We start from the raw sequence: 18440 nt of genomic DNA on the forward strand, positions 1-18440 counted from the left end.
ATTTTTAAAAGGAAATGATTCAGTACAAAGATGTAGGCAATGTCACTGCCTTGGGAAGGGCCATCCATTTATGCTTCTGCTAAAAGTGAATTTTGTAGAAAACCTGGAAGAGAATGTTACAGTAAGATTAGGTACCATTGAGACAAGTTCTGTCAGTGATTGATCTAAATTTTAATTTATGCAGACCATAAAAGATGTTCTATCTCTTCTTTAAGAATTTATAGATCTTCTTTTGAAAACAATCTAATCTGACAAAAGTAAACTGATTTTGAGAGAATACATTCTTTCCAGAAGTTCTCCATATTGCTCATATCAAGCCACTGATTTATCAACTGGCACAATAAATTAACCTTACCTCCCAAGCACATTTCTGTTCCTTTACCCAAGAATCAGCAGTACTGTGTGTTTTTCCTGCATGTGGTAGGAAAGGAGTCCTGGGAGAGTATGTGGCTCCTTTGGAGAACTCTTGCAATCATTTAATAAAGATATTATGTACATCTTGTTGTTTCCTGTGGATCTGCAAGTGAGAGCTTTGCATCTAGGGAGATCTCCTAGATGATCTCCCTGCTCCCAGAAATAGTTACTTTTCCTAAAAGATTTAATCCTTAGAGACTGGTCACTTCATGTCCATTGATCCAATTTGCTTATCAGATGTGCTTACTTTTGATAGGCAAACCTTTATAGGAAATGTAGGAACAAATACAATTGCAAAACAGATTGTCTGGTGATTTTGAAAAATGTGAGACTAAAGGGAAATAGACAATCCCAGAGTAAAGCAAGGAGAAAACCACATGGTTTTATTCTTCATTGTTATCGAAAGTGTAGTAAGTATTTTAAAACTAATACTACTATATTTTATAACTTGAAGTAATGAGGTTTCCTATATAAAACTTCATATTTTAATGTTTTCGCCAACTTCTGTCAACTTTGTTCTAATGATACTCTTTCAAATAAATGTATACATAAATATAGTTACATATTTACATTTTTGTTTGAAGCTAGCTCTTCCCCTCCCTCATATTTGCTTATGGGGAAACCAGAACAGATCTCTTTTGCAACTTTCACATTCCCAGGAGCTGATAAAAGATTCTTTCCAAATGTGTGAATAACACACACCTACACACACATACACACACACACACACTCCTGTCCTCACACAGCCTTACCTTAGCTTCAGAAATGCCCTTTACCATATTGGGAACAGCAAACTGCTGTCTACTCCAAGTGCAAACTTCTATTTGTCTTTCTGAATTCTGTATGAGTGGTCACAGTGAATTAAATTTCCAGTTGGGAAGACAGGATTGGTCTCATATCTTTTCCTCACACCTCCCATGTCTATTGTTGTCAGTGTTAGAAACCCAAACCCATGGGGTCTTTGTTCATCTCTCCTGCTGGGTCTTCTCCCTGGCATGTATGCAGCCAGTTAACATGCTGGTGCAGTTGTGTACCTCAACAACAATGTTTCAGACCTAGGAAACCGCATTCCTCCCATAATATTATAATGGATCTGGAAAATTCCTATCACCAAGTATTTTTGCTATTCTTTTTCTATATTCAGATGTGTTTAAAGACACAAGTAGTTATCATTTTGGTACAGTTGTCTAAAGCAGTCACAGACTTGTAGCCTAGGAGCAATAGGCTCCATGATAGAGCCTAGGCATGCAGCAGCCTCTGCCATCCCAGTGTGTGCTGGTGCACTGCAGGATGTTCACACAATGATGAAATCTTCTAAGCATTTCTCAGAATGTATCCCCGTAAGCAACATATGGCTCTGTTATGTGACCTGTCAACTGCTTTAGTCAGAAAACAGAAGAGAAGCACTTTCAAGACATTTACAATCTGATTATGGACGAGTTTTATCTGGGAAGGAGCAAGACACCTTTGGTCCCCTGCCTGACCACAGGCTTCTGTGAGCAGGGGCCAGGTGAGTTCCTTCATGAATTCCAAAAGGCTGGACACATCAAAAACACTCAGTGAATATTTGGAGAGGAGTGGAAAAATAATTACAAGAGAACATGTTAAGCTGGTTTAATACGACTTATTTCATAGAAGGGAAATTTCCATTTGGTACTCCCTTTCCCTTGATTTCTTCTTTCTGGGATAAACTAACTTTAATTTAATGTATATAACTATACATTTAATAGATTCATTATATTGTGACAGAAATTTCTATTTGACAGAAATATACCTACATTTAACCTACCCTTTTGTGCAATGTTATTGGTAATGCAGCCTAATCCATAGGTCCCTTTAAAAAGGAAAAAAGGCAAAATTCATATTTTTTCAAATATAAATGAATTCCAAATCAGACTTAGGAGATGATTCTTGATGTGCTATAATTCATCTGACACATTTGTGCCAGCTATCTCTCATATTGCCACAGTGATGGGATATTATAGGATCAAAGCAAATTTGCAGGTCAGAATAACAAGTGTTTCTCGGAACATGCTCTGTGGACTCTCCAGGTAACTGTGAGCTGTATGCAGATCAGCTCTTTTAACATTTCTCTCTGAGCCCTTGGAGCCACCTATGCCTGAGATCTGCCTCAGAGTCACCATTGTCAAGTCCTGTCACTTGTCTTCTGCAGACTCTCTCACTGTGCTGCCACAGCTGGCCAATCCTGGAAAATCCTGATTTCCATCTGGGTCTGATTTCTTGTCTATTTGCAGTTTGGCCAGACAGAACTTTGGTCCTCTATCTCTTTACTCTGCCACCTTGACTTTTGTCTGCCATAGTCTTGGGGATGCATGCAGGCAGTCACCTGCCTATGTGTCTATCAAGTGCCTAAGGAGGGGGCACTGTGTGTGTGGAAGATGGACACATCACTTGGGATAAATTCATTGCAGCCTGAGAGTGTTTATAGCACCAGCCACACTCCTACCTGCTCAGGCAGCGCACAGCTATAGTTTCTTGGCACCATCATTGGTCACAATATGGAATGGTCTCAGAGCTGCAATAGCCCTTCTCTGTTCTGCTCACAGGAGCACATGAAAGTCAGTCTGCCCCCCCACCCCCGCTTTGCACACTGCAGGGTATAGCTTATTCTTAGCAGCAAATGTCCTTCTTGAATGCAGGACATTTTTTCCCCATTTCCTCTCATTTTGCCTTGAATTAGGTTTTATGTTTACACATCTCTCTTCAGGAGTGTGAGAACTGTATCTCATTTCTCCGCATCCCCAGCAGTCCCTAGATGGGATTCTGCTTGTCGAGGGCTTTTGGGTTGTCTAAATGACTGGCAGGATAATCTAGAGACCTGAGACCCAAGCTTTGCCAAACTTCGGCCACAGTGCTGAAATCTCCATCTTCTCTCTTCAGTCTCTCCCAGTTTTGAGTTAAATATATGTAAAAAAAGGATAATAATTTGCCACAGAATTTGTATGAGGGGGCATGTAGTCCAATAATTTTAGGAGCCAGAATCATTACACCCAATATGTGATCCACAATCTTTGGCATATAAGAAAAGAGAGCCAGAATAGTCCTGGGACTTGCACAAGGTCATAGATTTAAACTATGACCCTGAGACATGTGAAGACTGACAATGAGAGAAAAGAAGCACTAGATACTCTAAGAAGTAGTGTCCCTTCAGATGTATCTTGGGACCCGTATTTGTATTGTAATAATGACATCATTGCTCAGAAGATTTCTAAAACACTTATTTCAAGAATAATCTTCAGAGTACATGACATTCTTTTTGCTGCACCTGATGATGGCAAATCTCCCCTCTTTTGCCAATAGGCCTTATATTTGGGGAATGGATAAATGCCAAAGCCAAATCTCTTGAATAGGTGGGGATCAAACAGACTGAATGAGTATGTCTCTAAAAGTCTAGCTGCCGTTTCAGTGTTCTCCTTTCTGGATAAGTTTCCATCCACATGAGCTACAAGAAAAAAGGAACAAGACACATTTCTTATGTGGTTTGTAAGATAATGCTTAAAAGTCTTAAAAGTGCCCAAAGGACCCCCAACCCCAGCCAAATGAAGTAGGCCTGGAAGGAAGAAACTGTGAACACTACAATAAAGCCAGGCCCTTACACAACAACTCTGTATAGACATAATCTCATTTAATCATCACCCCTCCCGAGCAAAGCAGTGATCTTATCCCCCATGATACTTGAGGAAACAAAAGCTCAGAGGGTGTATATCACTTGCTGAAATGTACGTGCTATAGTTTGGAATACTAGATGCCCTTCAAAGACCCATTATTAAAGTTGTGGCCACCAGTCCATGGTGCTTTGGGGAGGTGAGGTAGGGCCTAGTGGAAGGAAGTTGGGTTAGTCGGGGCTGGCCCTAGAAGGAGATACCAGGACCCCAACATCTTCCTCCAACTTTGCTTCCTGACCCACAGGACCCCTCCTCCATCATGCAAACACTCTTGCCGTGGTATGCCGTGCCTCGCCTCCAGAGGGACAAGCAACCTAAAGAGGACTAAAACCTCTGAAAACAAGCTGAAACGATAAACCTTTCCTCTTTATAAGTTAGTCGTTACAGTGACAGAAATCTGGCTAAAATAGCAAGTGACACAAACAAAAGCAAACCCACTGTCCATCTTACTCCCATCCACACAAGACTGAAACAATCTGTATTTGGGGATATTTAGATAGCAAATTCTTTTATTCCTATAAAATTTTATTTTTTTTAAAAAAGAAAGACAATGAACCTGTTCTTTGGAAACAGAGCTGGCAGTTGCTCTTGGCTGGGGCTATTTGGTAATGTGCTTCGTAGCAGTGATTTTGCTCCATCCAATATCTCCGTCAAAGCTGCACTCTGTAGGCTGAACACCCTATTAATAGAAGTGTAGTCACTCTCTCTTTGGATGCCTCTTTCAAAGACAAAAAAAAAAGTCTGTTGAAAACTCTTGACAAATCAAAACTTATAACAGGCTTTCTTTTCTCTCCCTTCTATCCTTTTAAAACTGTTTTTAGTCAGATCACACTATGGTGCCCCCAACTTAAGAGCTAACCATTATTAAGCCTTTTTAATCATGGGCTTCTTAGCAAAATAAGTCCTTATGCCCATGCACAGTGCACATGAACAGACCTTCAGTTCTGCCTCAGGCTCTGTAGGACCATCACTAGAAGTTAGCAGCTTGCAATCAGGGACAAAACTTAAAAATTTCAAAGTATGTACCCTGTTCCTCCCAACCCACCCAATCCATTCCACACTTCTTACTTGGTATCTGTTCTTGAAGCCAAAACCTCCTAACAAGACCAAAGAAAGCATTTGGGGCCTTGAGTTCCAGCCTCCCACATAGTCCTGCAGCTGGGGTCAGACCTGGCTTCCACCTCTGCTCTGTCACTGTACAATTTATTACCCTGAGTAAGGCCACATCTGTGAGAATGCAGCCATTTAGTGCAACTAACTCAAAGCAGGAGAGGCTCTGTGCATGGGAGTTGCAATGACCTTGAAAATGAGGGTCTAGAAACTGTCTCTATGATTCCAGCTGTTTGGTTTGAATCTCCTCAAACACAGACACTACTTTCTAATTTCTTTGAGGAGTTGATCAAACCACATTAATAGGAGAATGTACATGCCAATGTCTCTCCTGAATCTGATTTCTGTGGAGTAAGGTTTGCAGAAAAGAGGAATAACAGCATCATGGGATTTTCCTTTGCTCCCCTCCCTCATCATAAACCCCACACAATTGCCAGTGCTCAGCACTTCCCTTCTCTTCACTTATCCAGGCCCTCAGTGGGCTCTGTGCTCCCTGAACTCCTGCAGTCGGCTAGGGTCCAGATCACAAAACTATCATTTAAGAATTAACATTTTTCTGAGCACTTATGGTGAACCAGGCATTTGGTCAAATGTTTTCATTGCACTGGATCACTTAATCCAGTTCCCAAAATCATCTGGGGAGCTTTAGGATATGAAGATGCCTCTGTCCCACCCCAGATATTGAGATTTAATTGGCCTGGTGTGTGGCCTGGGCTTTGGAATTTTAGACACTCCCATACACTCCCCCCCCCCATTATTCTAATGTATAGGCAAATTAGTGAATCGCTTTATTTGAAGAACACTCCTGAATAGGAACCATAATCTTGCCGGCCTGCCAGATGGAGCACCTGAGGTTGTGTAAACTCCAGTGACCCCCAGACCCCATCAACATTGCACCCAGGCCCAGCCAGACTCCGTAGTCCAATGATGTTGTCTAAATCTTCACTGCTCAATATGGGCCACAGACCAGAGCATAGCTTGGGAGCTTGTTCAAAATGTAAATTCTTAGGCCCCACAAATTCAGGCCTACTGGATTTGTTGAGAATCCCTCCAAGAGATTCTGAGGCCTGCTGAAGTTTAGAACCACAGCTGTAGTGATGTCAAAATACGATGAAGGTGGAGAGGATGTGCTGCCAGCCTGGGGAGCTTCAGCTCTGCCCACTACAGCTCTCCCACTTTAACACACATGGGGATTATCTATGGGCTGCTGGTTAAAAATTACTTTCCTGAACTACAGAACCCTAAAGAGAGAAATAGAAGAAGATCTTAGAAGATGGAAAAATATACCCTGTTCATGGATAGGCAGAACTAACATCATCAAAATGGTGATATTACCAAAAGTTCTCTATAGGTTTAATGCAATGCCAATCAAAATCCCAACGGCATTTCTTGTAGAAATAGAGAAAGCAATCATGAAATTCATATGGAAAAATAAAAGACCCAGAATAGCAAAAACAATGCTAAGCAGGAAGTGTGAATCAGGTGGTATAGCGATACCAGACTTCAAACTATACTACAGAGCAATAGTAACAAAAACAGCATGGTACTGGTACCAAAACAGGCGGGTGGACCAATGGTACAGAATAGAGGACACAGAAACCAATCCACAAAACTACAACTACCTTATATTTGATAAAGGGGCTAAAAGCATGCAATGGAGGAAGGATAGCATCTTCAACAAATGGTGCTGGGAAAACTGGAAATCCATATGCAACAAAATGAAACTGAATCCCTTTCTCTCGCCATGCACAAAAGTTAATTCAAAATGGATCAAGGAGCTTGATATCAAATCAGAGACACGCCGTCTGATAGAAGAAAAAGTTGGCTACGATCTACATACTGTGGGGTCGGGCTCCAAATTCCTCAATAGGACACCCATAGCACAAAAGTTAATAACTAGAATCAACAAATGGGACTTACTCAAACTAAAAAGTTTTTTCTCAACAAAAGATACAATAAGAGAGGTAAATAGAGAGCCTACATCCTGGGAACAAATCTTTACTCCTCACACTTCAGATAGAGCCCTAATATCCAGAGTATACAAAGAACTCAAAAAATTAGACAATAAGAGAACAAATAACCCAATCAACAAATGGGCCAAGGACCTGAACAGACACTTCTCAGAGGAGGACATACAATCAATCAACAAGTACATGAAAAAATGCTCACCATCTCTAGCAGTCAGAGAAATGCAAATCAAAACCACCCTAAGATACCATCTCACTCCAGTTAGATTGGCAGCCATTATGAAGTCAAACAACAACAAGTGCTGGCGAGGATGTGGGGAAAAGGGTACACTTGTACATTGCTGGTGGGACTGCAAATTGGTGCAGCCAATTTGGAAAGCAGTATGGAGATTTCTTGGAAAGCTGGGAATGGAGCCTCCATTTGACCCAGCTATTCCCCTTCTCTGTCTATTCCCTAAAGACCTAAAAAGAGCATGCTACAGGGACACTGCTACATTGATGTTCATAGCAGCACAATTCACAATAGCTAGACTGTGGAACCAACCTAGATGCCCTTCAATGGATGAATGGATAAAAAAATGTGGCATTTATACACAATGGAGTATTACTCTGCATTAAAAATGACAAAATCATAGAATTTACAGGGAAATGGATGGCATTAGAGCAGATTATGCTAAGTGAAGCTAGCCAATCCCTAAAAAACAAATGCCCAATGTCTTCTTTGATATAAGGAGAGTAACTAAGAACAGAGTAGGGAGGAAGAGCATGAGAAGAAGATTAACATTAAACAGGGATGAGAGGTGGGAGGGAAAGGGAGAGAGAAGGGAAATTGCATGGAAATGGAAGGAGACCCTCAGAGTTATACAAAAGTACATACAAGAGGAAGTGAGGGGAAGGGGAAAAATAATATAAGGGGGACAAACAAATGTCAGTAGAGGGGGCAGAGAGAGAAGAGGGGAGGGGAGGGGAGGGGAGGGGAGGGGAGGGGAGGGGAGGGGAGGGGGGATAGTAGAGGATAGGAAAGGCAGCAGAATACAACAGACACTAGTATGGCAATATGTAAATCAATGGATGTGTAACTGATGTGATTCTGCAATCTGTATATGGGGTAAAAATGGGAGCTCATAACCCACCTGAATCAAATTGTGAAATATGATATATCAAGAACTATGTAATGTTTTGAACAGCCAACAATAAAAAATTTAAAAAAAAAAATTACTTTCCTGGAAAAAAAAAATTTTTTTTCAGTAAGTTTGAAATCCTGGGGCTATACTGCTTTCTGTACTGTTTCATGTTTATGAATTTTAAAGCCAAAATGATCACCCCGTTGGAGCAGGGACCACATCATCTCCTGCAGCCCTCAGTGTGGTAATGAGCAGGCAGCAGGGCTCAGTACTGTTTGCTTGATTGATGGCCTGATGGAACCAGCACTAGGGCACCAAGGTAATTAGAGGATCCTGATCAGGGCCTCGCTTTCTGGGCTGAAGGCTGTTGCCTTATATGATTAGGATGCGTGGGAGGCAGAGCCTCTGCTTAGAAGCTGTGCAGGTAGCGACAGTCTGCAGGAGGCAGCTGGGCCTGGCACAGAATCAGAGAGAGGAGCATCCGGTTCTGCGGTTCCTGAGCTCCAATAAGCCCTCAAAAGCAATGGTTTCAGTGTCTCTGTATGCAGACTCAGGACAGGAGGGGAGGCAACTGCAAGCCCTAGATTCTCCAGACATTTTCACCCAGAGAGAAAAGCATATTTTCTCTTCCTTTTAATTTTTTTTTCCAGAAAAATAACTTGACACAAGTCCAAGCAGTTAAAAAGATACTAAAAGGAACCCAATTTAGAAGGGTTTTTAGTAGGCTGAAAACAGATGTGGCAAACCATTTCAGGATATTCTGGGAGATGAGATGGGGAGGACCAGATCCGAAATGGCTCATCCACCTGTTCTGAGCCTGCCCCACCAGGTGCCTCTGCGCAGGAGGGGACCGCCCTGTACTTGTTCTGGAAGGAAGCCCCCCACGCTTCCTTTCCCCTAATTACCTCCTCATCGAAGCATCCGGGCAGTGCCAAGCGGTTCAGGGCAGACTGCGTGTTCACGGTTCTGCCACTTCACTTTGGAGGCTGCACCTGCCCATCCCAATGGCGCTCCAGTAGGAAGCCCTCTGCCACCCACAACAACTTGTGGTTCAGCGCTCCTTGCCTTTGGGGAAGCACAGGGGCACCAGCTGCATCCAGTCAGAGCCTGGGCTCCTGCAGACGCAGGCGGCAGGGTCAGATTTCAGATGGATCCCAAATTTGCCCAAAGGAATTTGGAGCTGTTGATGGGGAAGAACATATCCCAAAGGGAAACTCTGGTCCTCAGGACTCATAGGTGGCTTTTAGTTTCCCTAATTGCAAGGAACTGAAGCCACCCTCTGCCCCCATGCTCATATTTATTGAAAATCTGAGGGCAGGAAGGATAAAGTCTAACGTAGAAGAACAGATAACCACACAAAATATCTTAGGTCTGTTGCATCCTATAGTTAGTAAACTCACAGATTAGAAGATTAAACCTAGATGGTGGCATTTTTATTAGGTAAGTTAGCTGTGTTACAATGTAGGTGGCAGGTGTGGGTGTGATTTTGTTCAATTTCCAGAGAAATATATTAAAAAATATGTATACCATTGAGTTATTTATTTTTAAAAGTGCACACATGACCTGTATTTTTAGTTCTGTCCACTTGCATAATTGAAGTCACAAAAGTGTAAAAGCAATTCTAACACAGCAGAGAATATAGTGTGTACCATATAAGCATATCTGTTCATTCTCATTCTAAAAGTATAGTGCTAGAAATTCTATAAATGAAATCATGACTGCTGTCAACTTAGACATCTCCACACATACCCAATCATACATTCTTTACAGGAAAATAAATGGATCCTTCTTGCTCTGGGATATTTTAGATACTGTGTAATATCTGAATTCTGAGATACTATAGATAAGTCATTTAGAAAGTCATAGGTAATGTTCCCAATAACAAGAAGGGGGAAAAAAAAAGACTTCCAAATTGAAAACTCCCATCTTTGTCTTGTGCTCCACTTATCTCTAACTTCTAGCATATCTGATTTGTACCTGGCCAACTAGAGGTAGTAAGAATAACCTAGAACTGCCAGAAAGTCTCCTAAGGAAGCAGCTAGAACAATGACTGACACCATGTCATATTGGGAACATTAGTGCACCACAGGTGTTCAGCTTTCTGGGAAAGCTGTTCTCAGGCCTTTGTCCTTTCTGTCAACTTTCCCAGGAATTTCCCACACTGATCCACTGACTTTCTCCATGAAATTCAGCTCTGTGTATCTACTGCATATTCAGCATATACAGGACACATTAACCAGGCGTTGCAGGGTTTGCAGAAATAAGCAAGCAACACTTGTCTGTTGCCTGGTAATAAGTAAGTATCAAATCTTTCAAGACAGTGTTATCCTAACTTCAAAAAAGCTCATTTCATGAAGGAATCAAAGAGAGTCCACTTCTATGGAGAAAAGACTTTAGAGCGGGTAACATTTGAGATCACTTTCAAGAATGAAAAAAAAAATCTTCATCTGGAAAGAACTGGGTGGGAGGTGAACATTTTAAAAGAGAGGAATGGGCTTGAGTCAGAGTTTGGATTGTGGAGCATGTTTGGAATTTAGGGCAAACCACTTGTCTTTGAACATAAAACATAAATAGGAGAGTAGTAGAAGATAAGGCTGAGAATACAAATTGTGGCCAAATTCTAAAAGTTCCATATATGCCATACTGAAGAATTATGTTAAGAATCAATTAGCTTCACAGAAGTTGGCAATAGGAGATCCTTGAGCAGCCTAATTCAGAGAGTGGATTCTTCTTGCCAAAGGTTTTCTGGTGCTAGTTTGTATAGCATATTCATGCAGGAAGACTCCAGCGCCTGAACTGAGAATGGCAGAGGAATTTTAAAAAGTTGAAAACCATATCTGGGAGGTATTTCAAAGATATTCCTAGACTTGGCAACTCACCTAGACTTGGGTTTTGGAGAAGGAATTGGCCAAGTTTGGGTAATGGAAGAAATTATAATAGCATTAACATAGAAGTCAGCAAGAGAGCCATGACTGTGGGACAAAGAGTTCTGTTTTAGACATCTTGCCTTTGAGTTGCTGGCAGGACCCCCAAGGGAAGAGGCCCACAAAGTAAGTGAAAAGCCCAGTTGAGCACTTGGAGGAATAGAGCTGGAGTTACAGAAAAAAAAAAATTCATCCATGGATGCAAGTGGATGGAACTTCCAGGAATTCAGAGAGGCCCAAAAGGTCAAGGACAGAGCCTAACAGAGGCTACTTATCCCTGCTTAGCTCATCCTAAACTCTTGCTGATGAAACTCAAGAACAAATTCTAGGAGGGGCCAAATCTAACAAATTTCTTCCACCTGAAAAATCCCCCGGTTAGAGGTTTCAGATAACATGGAAAGACTGTGTGTGTGTGTGTGTGTGTGTGTTTGCTTATGTTAAAATCAATCTGTAGTGCTAACTAGGGAAAACCGCAGTGCTTCCTTCTTCTTCAGAAAAAGAAAACTCTGGTCTTGAGTGTTAATTCTGATTTTTCTGCTCACTCGTCCTTAAAAAAATGTTAATCCCTTTCTGAAACCTAAAGAAATTTCAGATGCAGAGAAGCTAAAATATTGCCAACTTCCCATTAAGGTTTATTTTTTCAAGCCCAGCCCAGAAAGGAATGGTTTCTATAACCAGGATATTTGTAGTATATACAGTTTGTTAAATTTATACCATTTTTCTAAATCTTACTCCTCCTGTGATTCAAATTTTTTTTTTTCTGGAAAGAGGAAAAAAGAAAAAACAGACTTTGCTCTTGAGTATATGATTAAGTTTTATTTTTGTGTGCAAATTTTATTGTATAAATCATAGCATGATCCATCACTGGTGGAACTGAAAATAACAAACAAATAAACCCATAATTTTCTTGTGTTTTCTGAAGGTCAAATGCTGCAAATACTGGCCAGATGACACAGAGATATATAAAGACATTAAAGTTACCCTAATAGAAACAGAACTACTGGCAGAATATGTGATCAGAACATTTGCTGTTGAAAAGGTAAGTCTAAAAGCTCTGGTGGTGCTACACTAGCCTCATTACCTTATCTAGCATCATTTATACAAGTTCATACTTGAATGCAGGTAGGCTCTGTCTGGTTTTTTTCTCAAGGATTCATCTTGCCCTCTGATTCTATAATAGCTCACTTCCACCTTTAAAGTAAATCATTACCATTTCATAACAGTCTATATTTTGCAACTAAATCAAAAGATAACATTTTTGGTCTATCTTCTTTTTAACCTGGTTGATATTCTTCTGCTCATCTCTCTTTGTTAACAGAGCAGTTTGTGAGATTTTGATGAATGTCCTTCAGGTTTGATAAATTTCCTCCATGTGAGTGTCTATTTGGGTTTCCCAGTAGTGAGTTAGTATCAGTGTTAAGACACAGGTCCTAACTCCTCCTGGAATCCCTTAGGATTCCATATGGCTCTTTTAGGCCCATGGTTCCACAGGGACTAATGATTTTCCAGGGAGAATCAACCTACCTGGAAAACTAAGTGACCAATGACCTTTGGACCCAGGACACTCTTGCATGAACCAGCGCATTCATTCATGCTCACTGTCATACTGAGTCTAGCCTTTCTTAGTTGCTGGTGTTGGTGAATGCTGTGCTTTGGTTCTACCCTGCCTCATCCCATGTGCATGGATGGGGCTTCTTCTCTGGGAAGCACTGTAGGGCATAACAGGGAATTTCCTTATTCCCTCTCTTTTTGCTGACATAGGGAGGGGCCGGAGGTGAAGCAAACTGCAGTCCATCCAGAGAAGTGTCACAGGTAGGCTGTGGGGAAGGTGGAGGTGATGTGACTGAGAAACACTCTGCCTTCCAGAGGCCCACAGACTTCGATCAAGAGCTCCTTCTCCATCACCGAGCCACGCACAGTTGCACCAGATGCAGCAACTTTGTCATGAATTTATTCTGCTTACACTCATTTAATAGTAGCAGGTCCCCTTGAAGGACAGGGTTATAAGCAAACTGCTGGGCAGTTGGCTCTTGACCTTCCTTTCTACTCTGTATTTTCATTGCATCTAAATACATTTTTTTTAGATCAACAAGACCAGTTCTAGAAAATTCAAGGAAATAGTAGCACCTGCTTATTGGATAATTTACACTGATAATTTGAACTTTCATTCCTGGTTTGCAAATCCAAATTTGTCAGACAATCACAAGGCTGAGAAGACTAGTTTATTTTAATATGTTTCTTATACTATTTAGCATTTTTTTCCTTAGCCTGTCTTTTTTAATAAGCAGGCAAGAGCTTGGAGACTTCAAAGAATGTGAAGTTCTGGTTGACTCAGTTCTTCAAGTTCTGAACCTCACACTTTGATGTCGAATTTTTCCTTCTTAGGCAGGATTGGGGGAAAAAAAGAAGTGGAGGATTTTTGTATGGCTCTTGGCAAGAGCACTCATGAATAACTGCATTAAAATAGCGATAAAAGACCCTCAATATTTTTTTCTTAAGCCATTGCTTAAACATGGAATTCTTTGAACAATAGACAGCTCTCTAATAAGCTGAAAATGCGTCTCTGTTGCTAAAGGAAGGGTTTGTTTGTTTCTTTGCTCCCTTTTTTTAACCTCTTATTGTACTCTGCTGCATTCACAGCCACATAGAAATGTTTCTGAAAACCCAGTTATTTTAGTCATCAGACAGCTAGAAAAGAGGTGGTGCACGGAAGCAGGGCTTGTGAATGCATTTGGGGAAATCAAAATGACATGTTAGTGATTTTCTAACTGGGCAATTGGAATCTTTGAGGAAAACAAATCACTGGACTTCTGTAGAACATTTCTGGTAGGTTGGAAACTTTGTCATTAAAAGGGAAAGAAAACAAATGGTTAGGGATGTACTTCTAGCTTCCTGCAATTCTCATTCTATTTTGAGAGTGTGTTACAACAAGGGATCTAAAGGTGAAAAATGGATTTGGACTCCACTCTGCAAAACAAGCAGATTGTTATATCTGCTTATTAGCTTATTCTTCAGTTTGAAACTGAAGAATTTCTGTTTTGCATCTGATGGCTGCTTTTTCTTTCTCATATTAAGGGAAGCAGACGGCAGTGTGAATATGATCCCCCATCTCAAAGACAGAACATGCACTCAGTGATTTGAGTCATTCTTCAAATGTTTGTTAAGCATCCACTTTGGTCTAGGCATTGTTGTATGTCAAGGGTTCTCCGTTCCCATTTATATTACATGGAAAAATTAAATGACTTTTTATATAGCATTAATGCTTTTATAATGAAGACTAAAGGAAAAATGTAATTAGCATCCAGCTGGGAAGTATTTAGGCTGTGATCACTGGTTGCATCTATGATTTTCTTCCTCAATTGTATTACAAAACAGCAAAAGGAGAAACTTATGTCCATGAACAAGAATGAAAGTTGGATCAGAAGCAATTTCCTTTGCTAATGTTGGCAGTAATGAACATATCAGAGGGTGGAGATTTATTCTGGGAGCAGTTCTTCTGCATTTCAAAAACTGACATTTACCTTGCTCAGACAATGAGACTTAGATCATGAGCCCTTCTCATGATGGGTGGGGCTCAGAGCTTGGTAATGTACAGGCTGAAATCTTCTGTTTATTCCTTTTGGAATAAATAAGATTTTATCACTGGTAAGCTTTCTCAGTTTATGGGATGCTCATTCTGCATTTGGGAGCAGCTCTGCCCAAGTCATTCATAAAGCCAGCAAAGCTCTCTAGGGCTTTGGAAGGTGACAGAGGCTCAACTGCATGTCTCTGATGGATTCTTTGAGGATAGCCAAATGTTATGACTTTTTCCGAGATAAGAAATTTGAGCTCCTAACCACCTAGTAATATCACTCTGGTATTACTGCACCTATTTAATAGATGACAATGTTGATTTGCATTGTGAGTCCTTGACTGTTTAACTCCTAACTGCTTAAATTCTACTAAAAAAGTATCTTCACAGAAAAATAAAGCTTCAGCATTTGTGGATTATTAGCCCTATTAACACATTGGTAATAACTAAGTCTTATCTTAAAATCTGTATTTGTTTGCCTCTCCATGTCTTCCCAAGCACATAAAATTTGAACTTATTATTTATTCCCTACAATTGCTTGATGGAGAGTGTGGTAAGGTCAGCGTGTGTTTACCTTTAAGATGCAATAAAACTAAAATGCAGAGATGGTACTTAGTGGTTATCCAGTGAGAAGACAGAGAAAGTTAAGTTTGATCCCAGATTTATATGTAACCTTGGTGTGAAGAGTAATTTTTATTTTCAAAATACACTTTTGCCTTAAAACATAGTCTTAAAATGTGGAGTCAGAGTTAGAAAACAAAACTGATAATCAGCTTAATTACTCTCAAGAGCAAATTTAAAAGCAAAACAAGAGTAAAGTATCTTTCCTTCAGTTCCCTTTAGTTCAGTGGCAGGCAGTGCCCCCTTCAATTTACTGATACAAAAGTACCTCTTGATTCCCATGGGCTCATTTGCTGACATGCCTGCTTCCTGCAGACTGGGACCATCACTTAAAGACAGGAGACAGTGTCTTCATATCTCTACAGTCTAACGCCTTGAATAATACTTGGAGCACTGTAATTACAAAATTGTCAGTGATTTGAGGACTGGGTTAAATGTTGACCTGAAATAAAAAGAGAAAAACAGTTGCAAATGAAAATGAGTTCCCCAGCTCGTCTGGTTGGAAGGTAGATTCATTGTGCCAGCAAAAACATTTTCTGAGCATGTACAGTGTATGTGCACTGCTTGAGCATCTGGTACAAAGAGGTACCAGGATACAGATGATCCAGAACAAAGGTCTTGCATTTCAGTAACTAGTATTGAGCAGCTTTTAACATAATCTATATTTTATTAAGGAATTTCAAAGAATCAGATAGCCATTCATTTAGAGTTGCTTGTGTATAAATTAGCATGTCCTCCAAACACCACCTCCCTTTCCCACCCACATCTTCCTAAGTGTGATTAACCTGTGTTGAATGTAAGAATGACCTTCTTCCACAGCAACTCATTGTTATCTGCCCCTAGGCTTGCTACCTAGGGGTGGGTTGTGCTCCCCTGGTTGCTCTTGAAGTTTATCATTTATTCTCCTTTGTTCTCTTCTGTGTTGTGGCTGACTGGGAAATGCAGAGAGGCGTTCATGAAATCCGAGAGATCAGACAGTTTCACTTCACTGGCTGGCCGGATCATGGGGTCCCCTACCATGCCACCGGCCTGCTGGGATTTGTCAGACAGGTCAAATCCAAGAGCCCACCCAATGCAGGCCCATTGGTGGTGCACTGCAGGTAAGTAGAGCTCCCAGTGCCTCTTAAAGAAGTATACCATGGGTTGTGGGTGGGAGAAGTGGGGTGGTATGTTTTGGAGTGGGATAGAGGCAACAGTTGGACAACAATTTGAATGTGCTAAGTGTTTTAGTGGTTAATTTTTTATGTGAATTTCACCTTAACAAAAAATGTTTTAATGTAGAAGCAGCTCAATGGTCCTTTTGCCTCCATTGATGAACCCCTCTTTTTGTGCAGTGCTGGCGCAGGAAGGACAGGCTGCTTCATTGTCATAGACATCATGTTGGACATGGCCGAAAGGGAAGGGGTGGTAGACATCTATAACTGTGTCAGGGAGCTGCGGTCACGGAGGGTGAACATGGTGCAAACAGAGGTACTGCAACCTGCCCTCCATCCTGCAGCCTGGTCCCTGGTGTCTCCCCTGCATCCTCACCTCCCACAGCCAAGGACAAAAGAAAGCCTGCCAACTCTTTCTTCTAAATGCTCTAGGGATAAAGCAATATACCTGGCAATCCCTGTTTCCTCCTTCCCCCCACCCTCTGCCCTTTTCCCTCCCTGCCTTCTTTCCTCTGTTTTGTTGTTCTTCTTTTAAACAAACAAAAAAAGGAGCTTTCAAGTCAGATTCTGCTACCAGGACTTTTCCTGGCAGCAGAATCTTTAGCCATGAGCTAAAATTTACACATTTTTCTGTGTCAAGGGACCCAGTAGAGTTTCTACATCAAGCACTCAAGGTTTCAATACCATTTGTTTTTATTCTATCTTTTAAACTAGCTGGGAACCAGAGCAAGACCACTCATGAGAATAGCTAGGCATCTACCGAGTGGCTTTAGGGTAATCTCTGTACATTTTATTCTTCTCCAGGGATACTAGGAAGAAGAGTGGCCTCTTGTCCCTGAAAATTCTTTCTAGTAGCCTGGCATCATAGGAATTTGCCTATTTTATAGATGTACTGTGTACCAACTAGGAACTCTCTAATTGAAATGCAAAGTATAGCAGGAATTTACATTTTTGAAAAGAATTACAACTTGTTCCTAGGACATTCCTATTTTTATTAAGATTTGATCATTTTAAGTAGGCATTACAACCCATCACCTAGAAAGTGATTCATGGAGCAGAATGAAGAATAAATAAGAATCCCTTTTGTTTAAATTATGCATTATAGTTTATAGTAACCACTGGGAAACCTAATCCCATCTTTTAGTTAACATAAAAAAAAACAGAATATATCACAGATTTTTTTATATTATACTCTTTTTTCTTTAGACTATGGATACTTTGTTTTCAAGATAATAATGATTAAAACTTATTTTTTATATTCTTTACAGTCCAGCACATGTTGCCGCACCCATGTCCTCACTCTTAATTCCCTTTTTAATTAATAGGAGTAAGCTATTTTTCAGAATTCAAATCCTATGTATTTATAGAAATTAATGGTAATAAGAGGCTTTTTAACATTTCATATAATTAAAGATCAATAATAAATATGGTAAAGATGCACTGGTTAATTGTAGAGAAAGTCAACTATGGGACCCATTTTAATGCTTATTTGTTTTTTTGGAGTTTTTGTTATGTTTTGTTTTGTTTGCAGGCCTAGGGATCAAACCCAGGGCCTCACACTTGCTAGACAAGTACTGGACTACACCCTAGAGGACTCATTTTTAAACTGTAGGCTTATTGTACACATATCAAGAGCTATGGACTTGTAAGAGTTTTCATAGTTATCACATTATTAAATGTTTTCAAAGAAGTAGTTTCCAGTGTTCAGAACTGTCTTCAGAGCAATGTCAGTTTTCCCTGGACCTTTCTCATTTATTTGGTTGGAAAAATCTCTTTTCAACACAGATAGATAAAATTCTACTTGCCAGGTATGGTTATGCATGCCTTTAATCCCAGTGGCTCTGGAGGCTGAGGCAGGAGGATAGCAGA

At 40.5% G+C, this 18440-nt stretch overlaps 1 protein-coding gene across 7 annotated transcripts in view; it reads left to right on the forward strand.

Annotated features, from left to right (window-relative positions):
• Nucleotides 1-18440, forward strand: part of Ptprm (protein tyrosine phosphatase receptor type M) — an 821378-nt gene that overhangs the window by 766938 nt on the left and 36000 nt on the right. For 4 of the 7 annotated variants that reach the window (XM_058586457.1, XM_058586454.1, XM_058586455.1 and 1 more), the window contains 4 exons: nt 12148-12264; nt 12987-13037; nt 16363-16517; nt 16752-16887. In XM_058586457.1, the coding sequence (XP_058442440.1) occupies nt 12148-12264; nt 12987-13037; nt 16363-16517; nt 16752-16887 (459 nt within the window). The remainder of the gene's footprint in view (nt 1-12147; nt 12265-12986; nt 13038-16362; nt 16518-16751; nt 16888-18440) is intronic. The other 3 variants (XM_058586456.1, XM_058586459.1, XM_058586460.1) reach the window with 1 other exon arrangement.

The sequence above is a fragment of the Marmota monax genome, unplaced genomic scaffold (assembly GCF_021218885.2).
Source record: "Marmota monax isolate L192 unplaced genomic scaffold, Marmota_monax_Labrador192_F-V1.1 WCK01_AAM20220418_F8-fsc00103, whole genome shotgun sequence".
NCBI lineage: Eukaryota > Metazoa > Chordata > Mammalia > Rodentia > Sciuridae > Marmota > Marmota monax.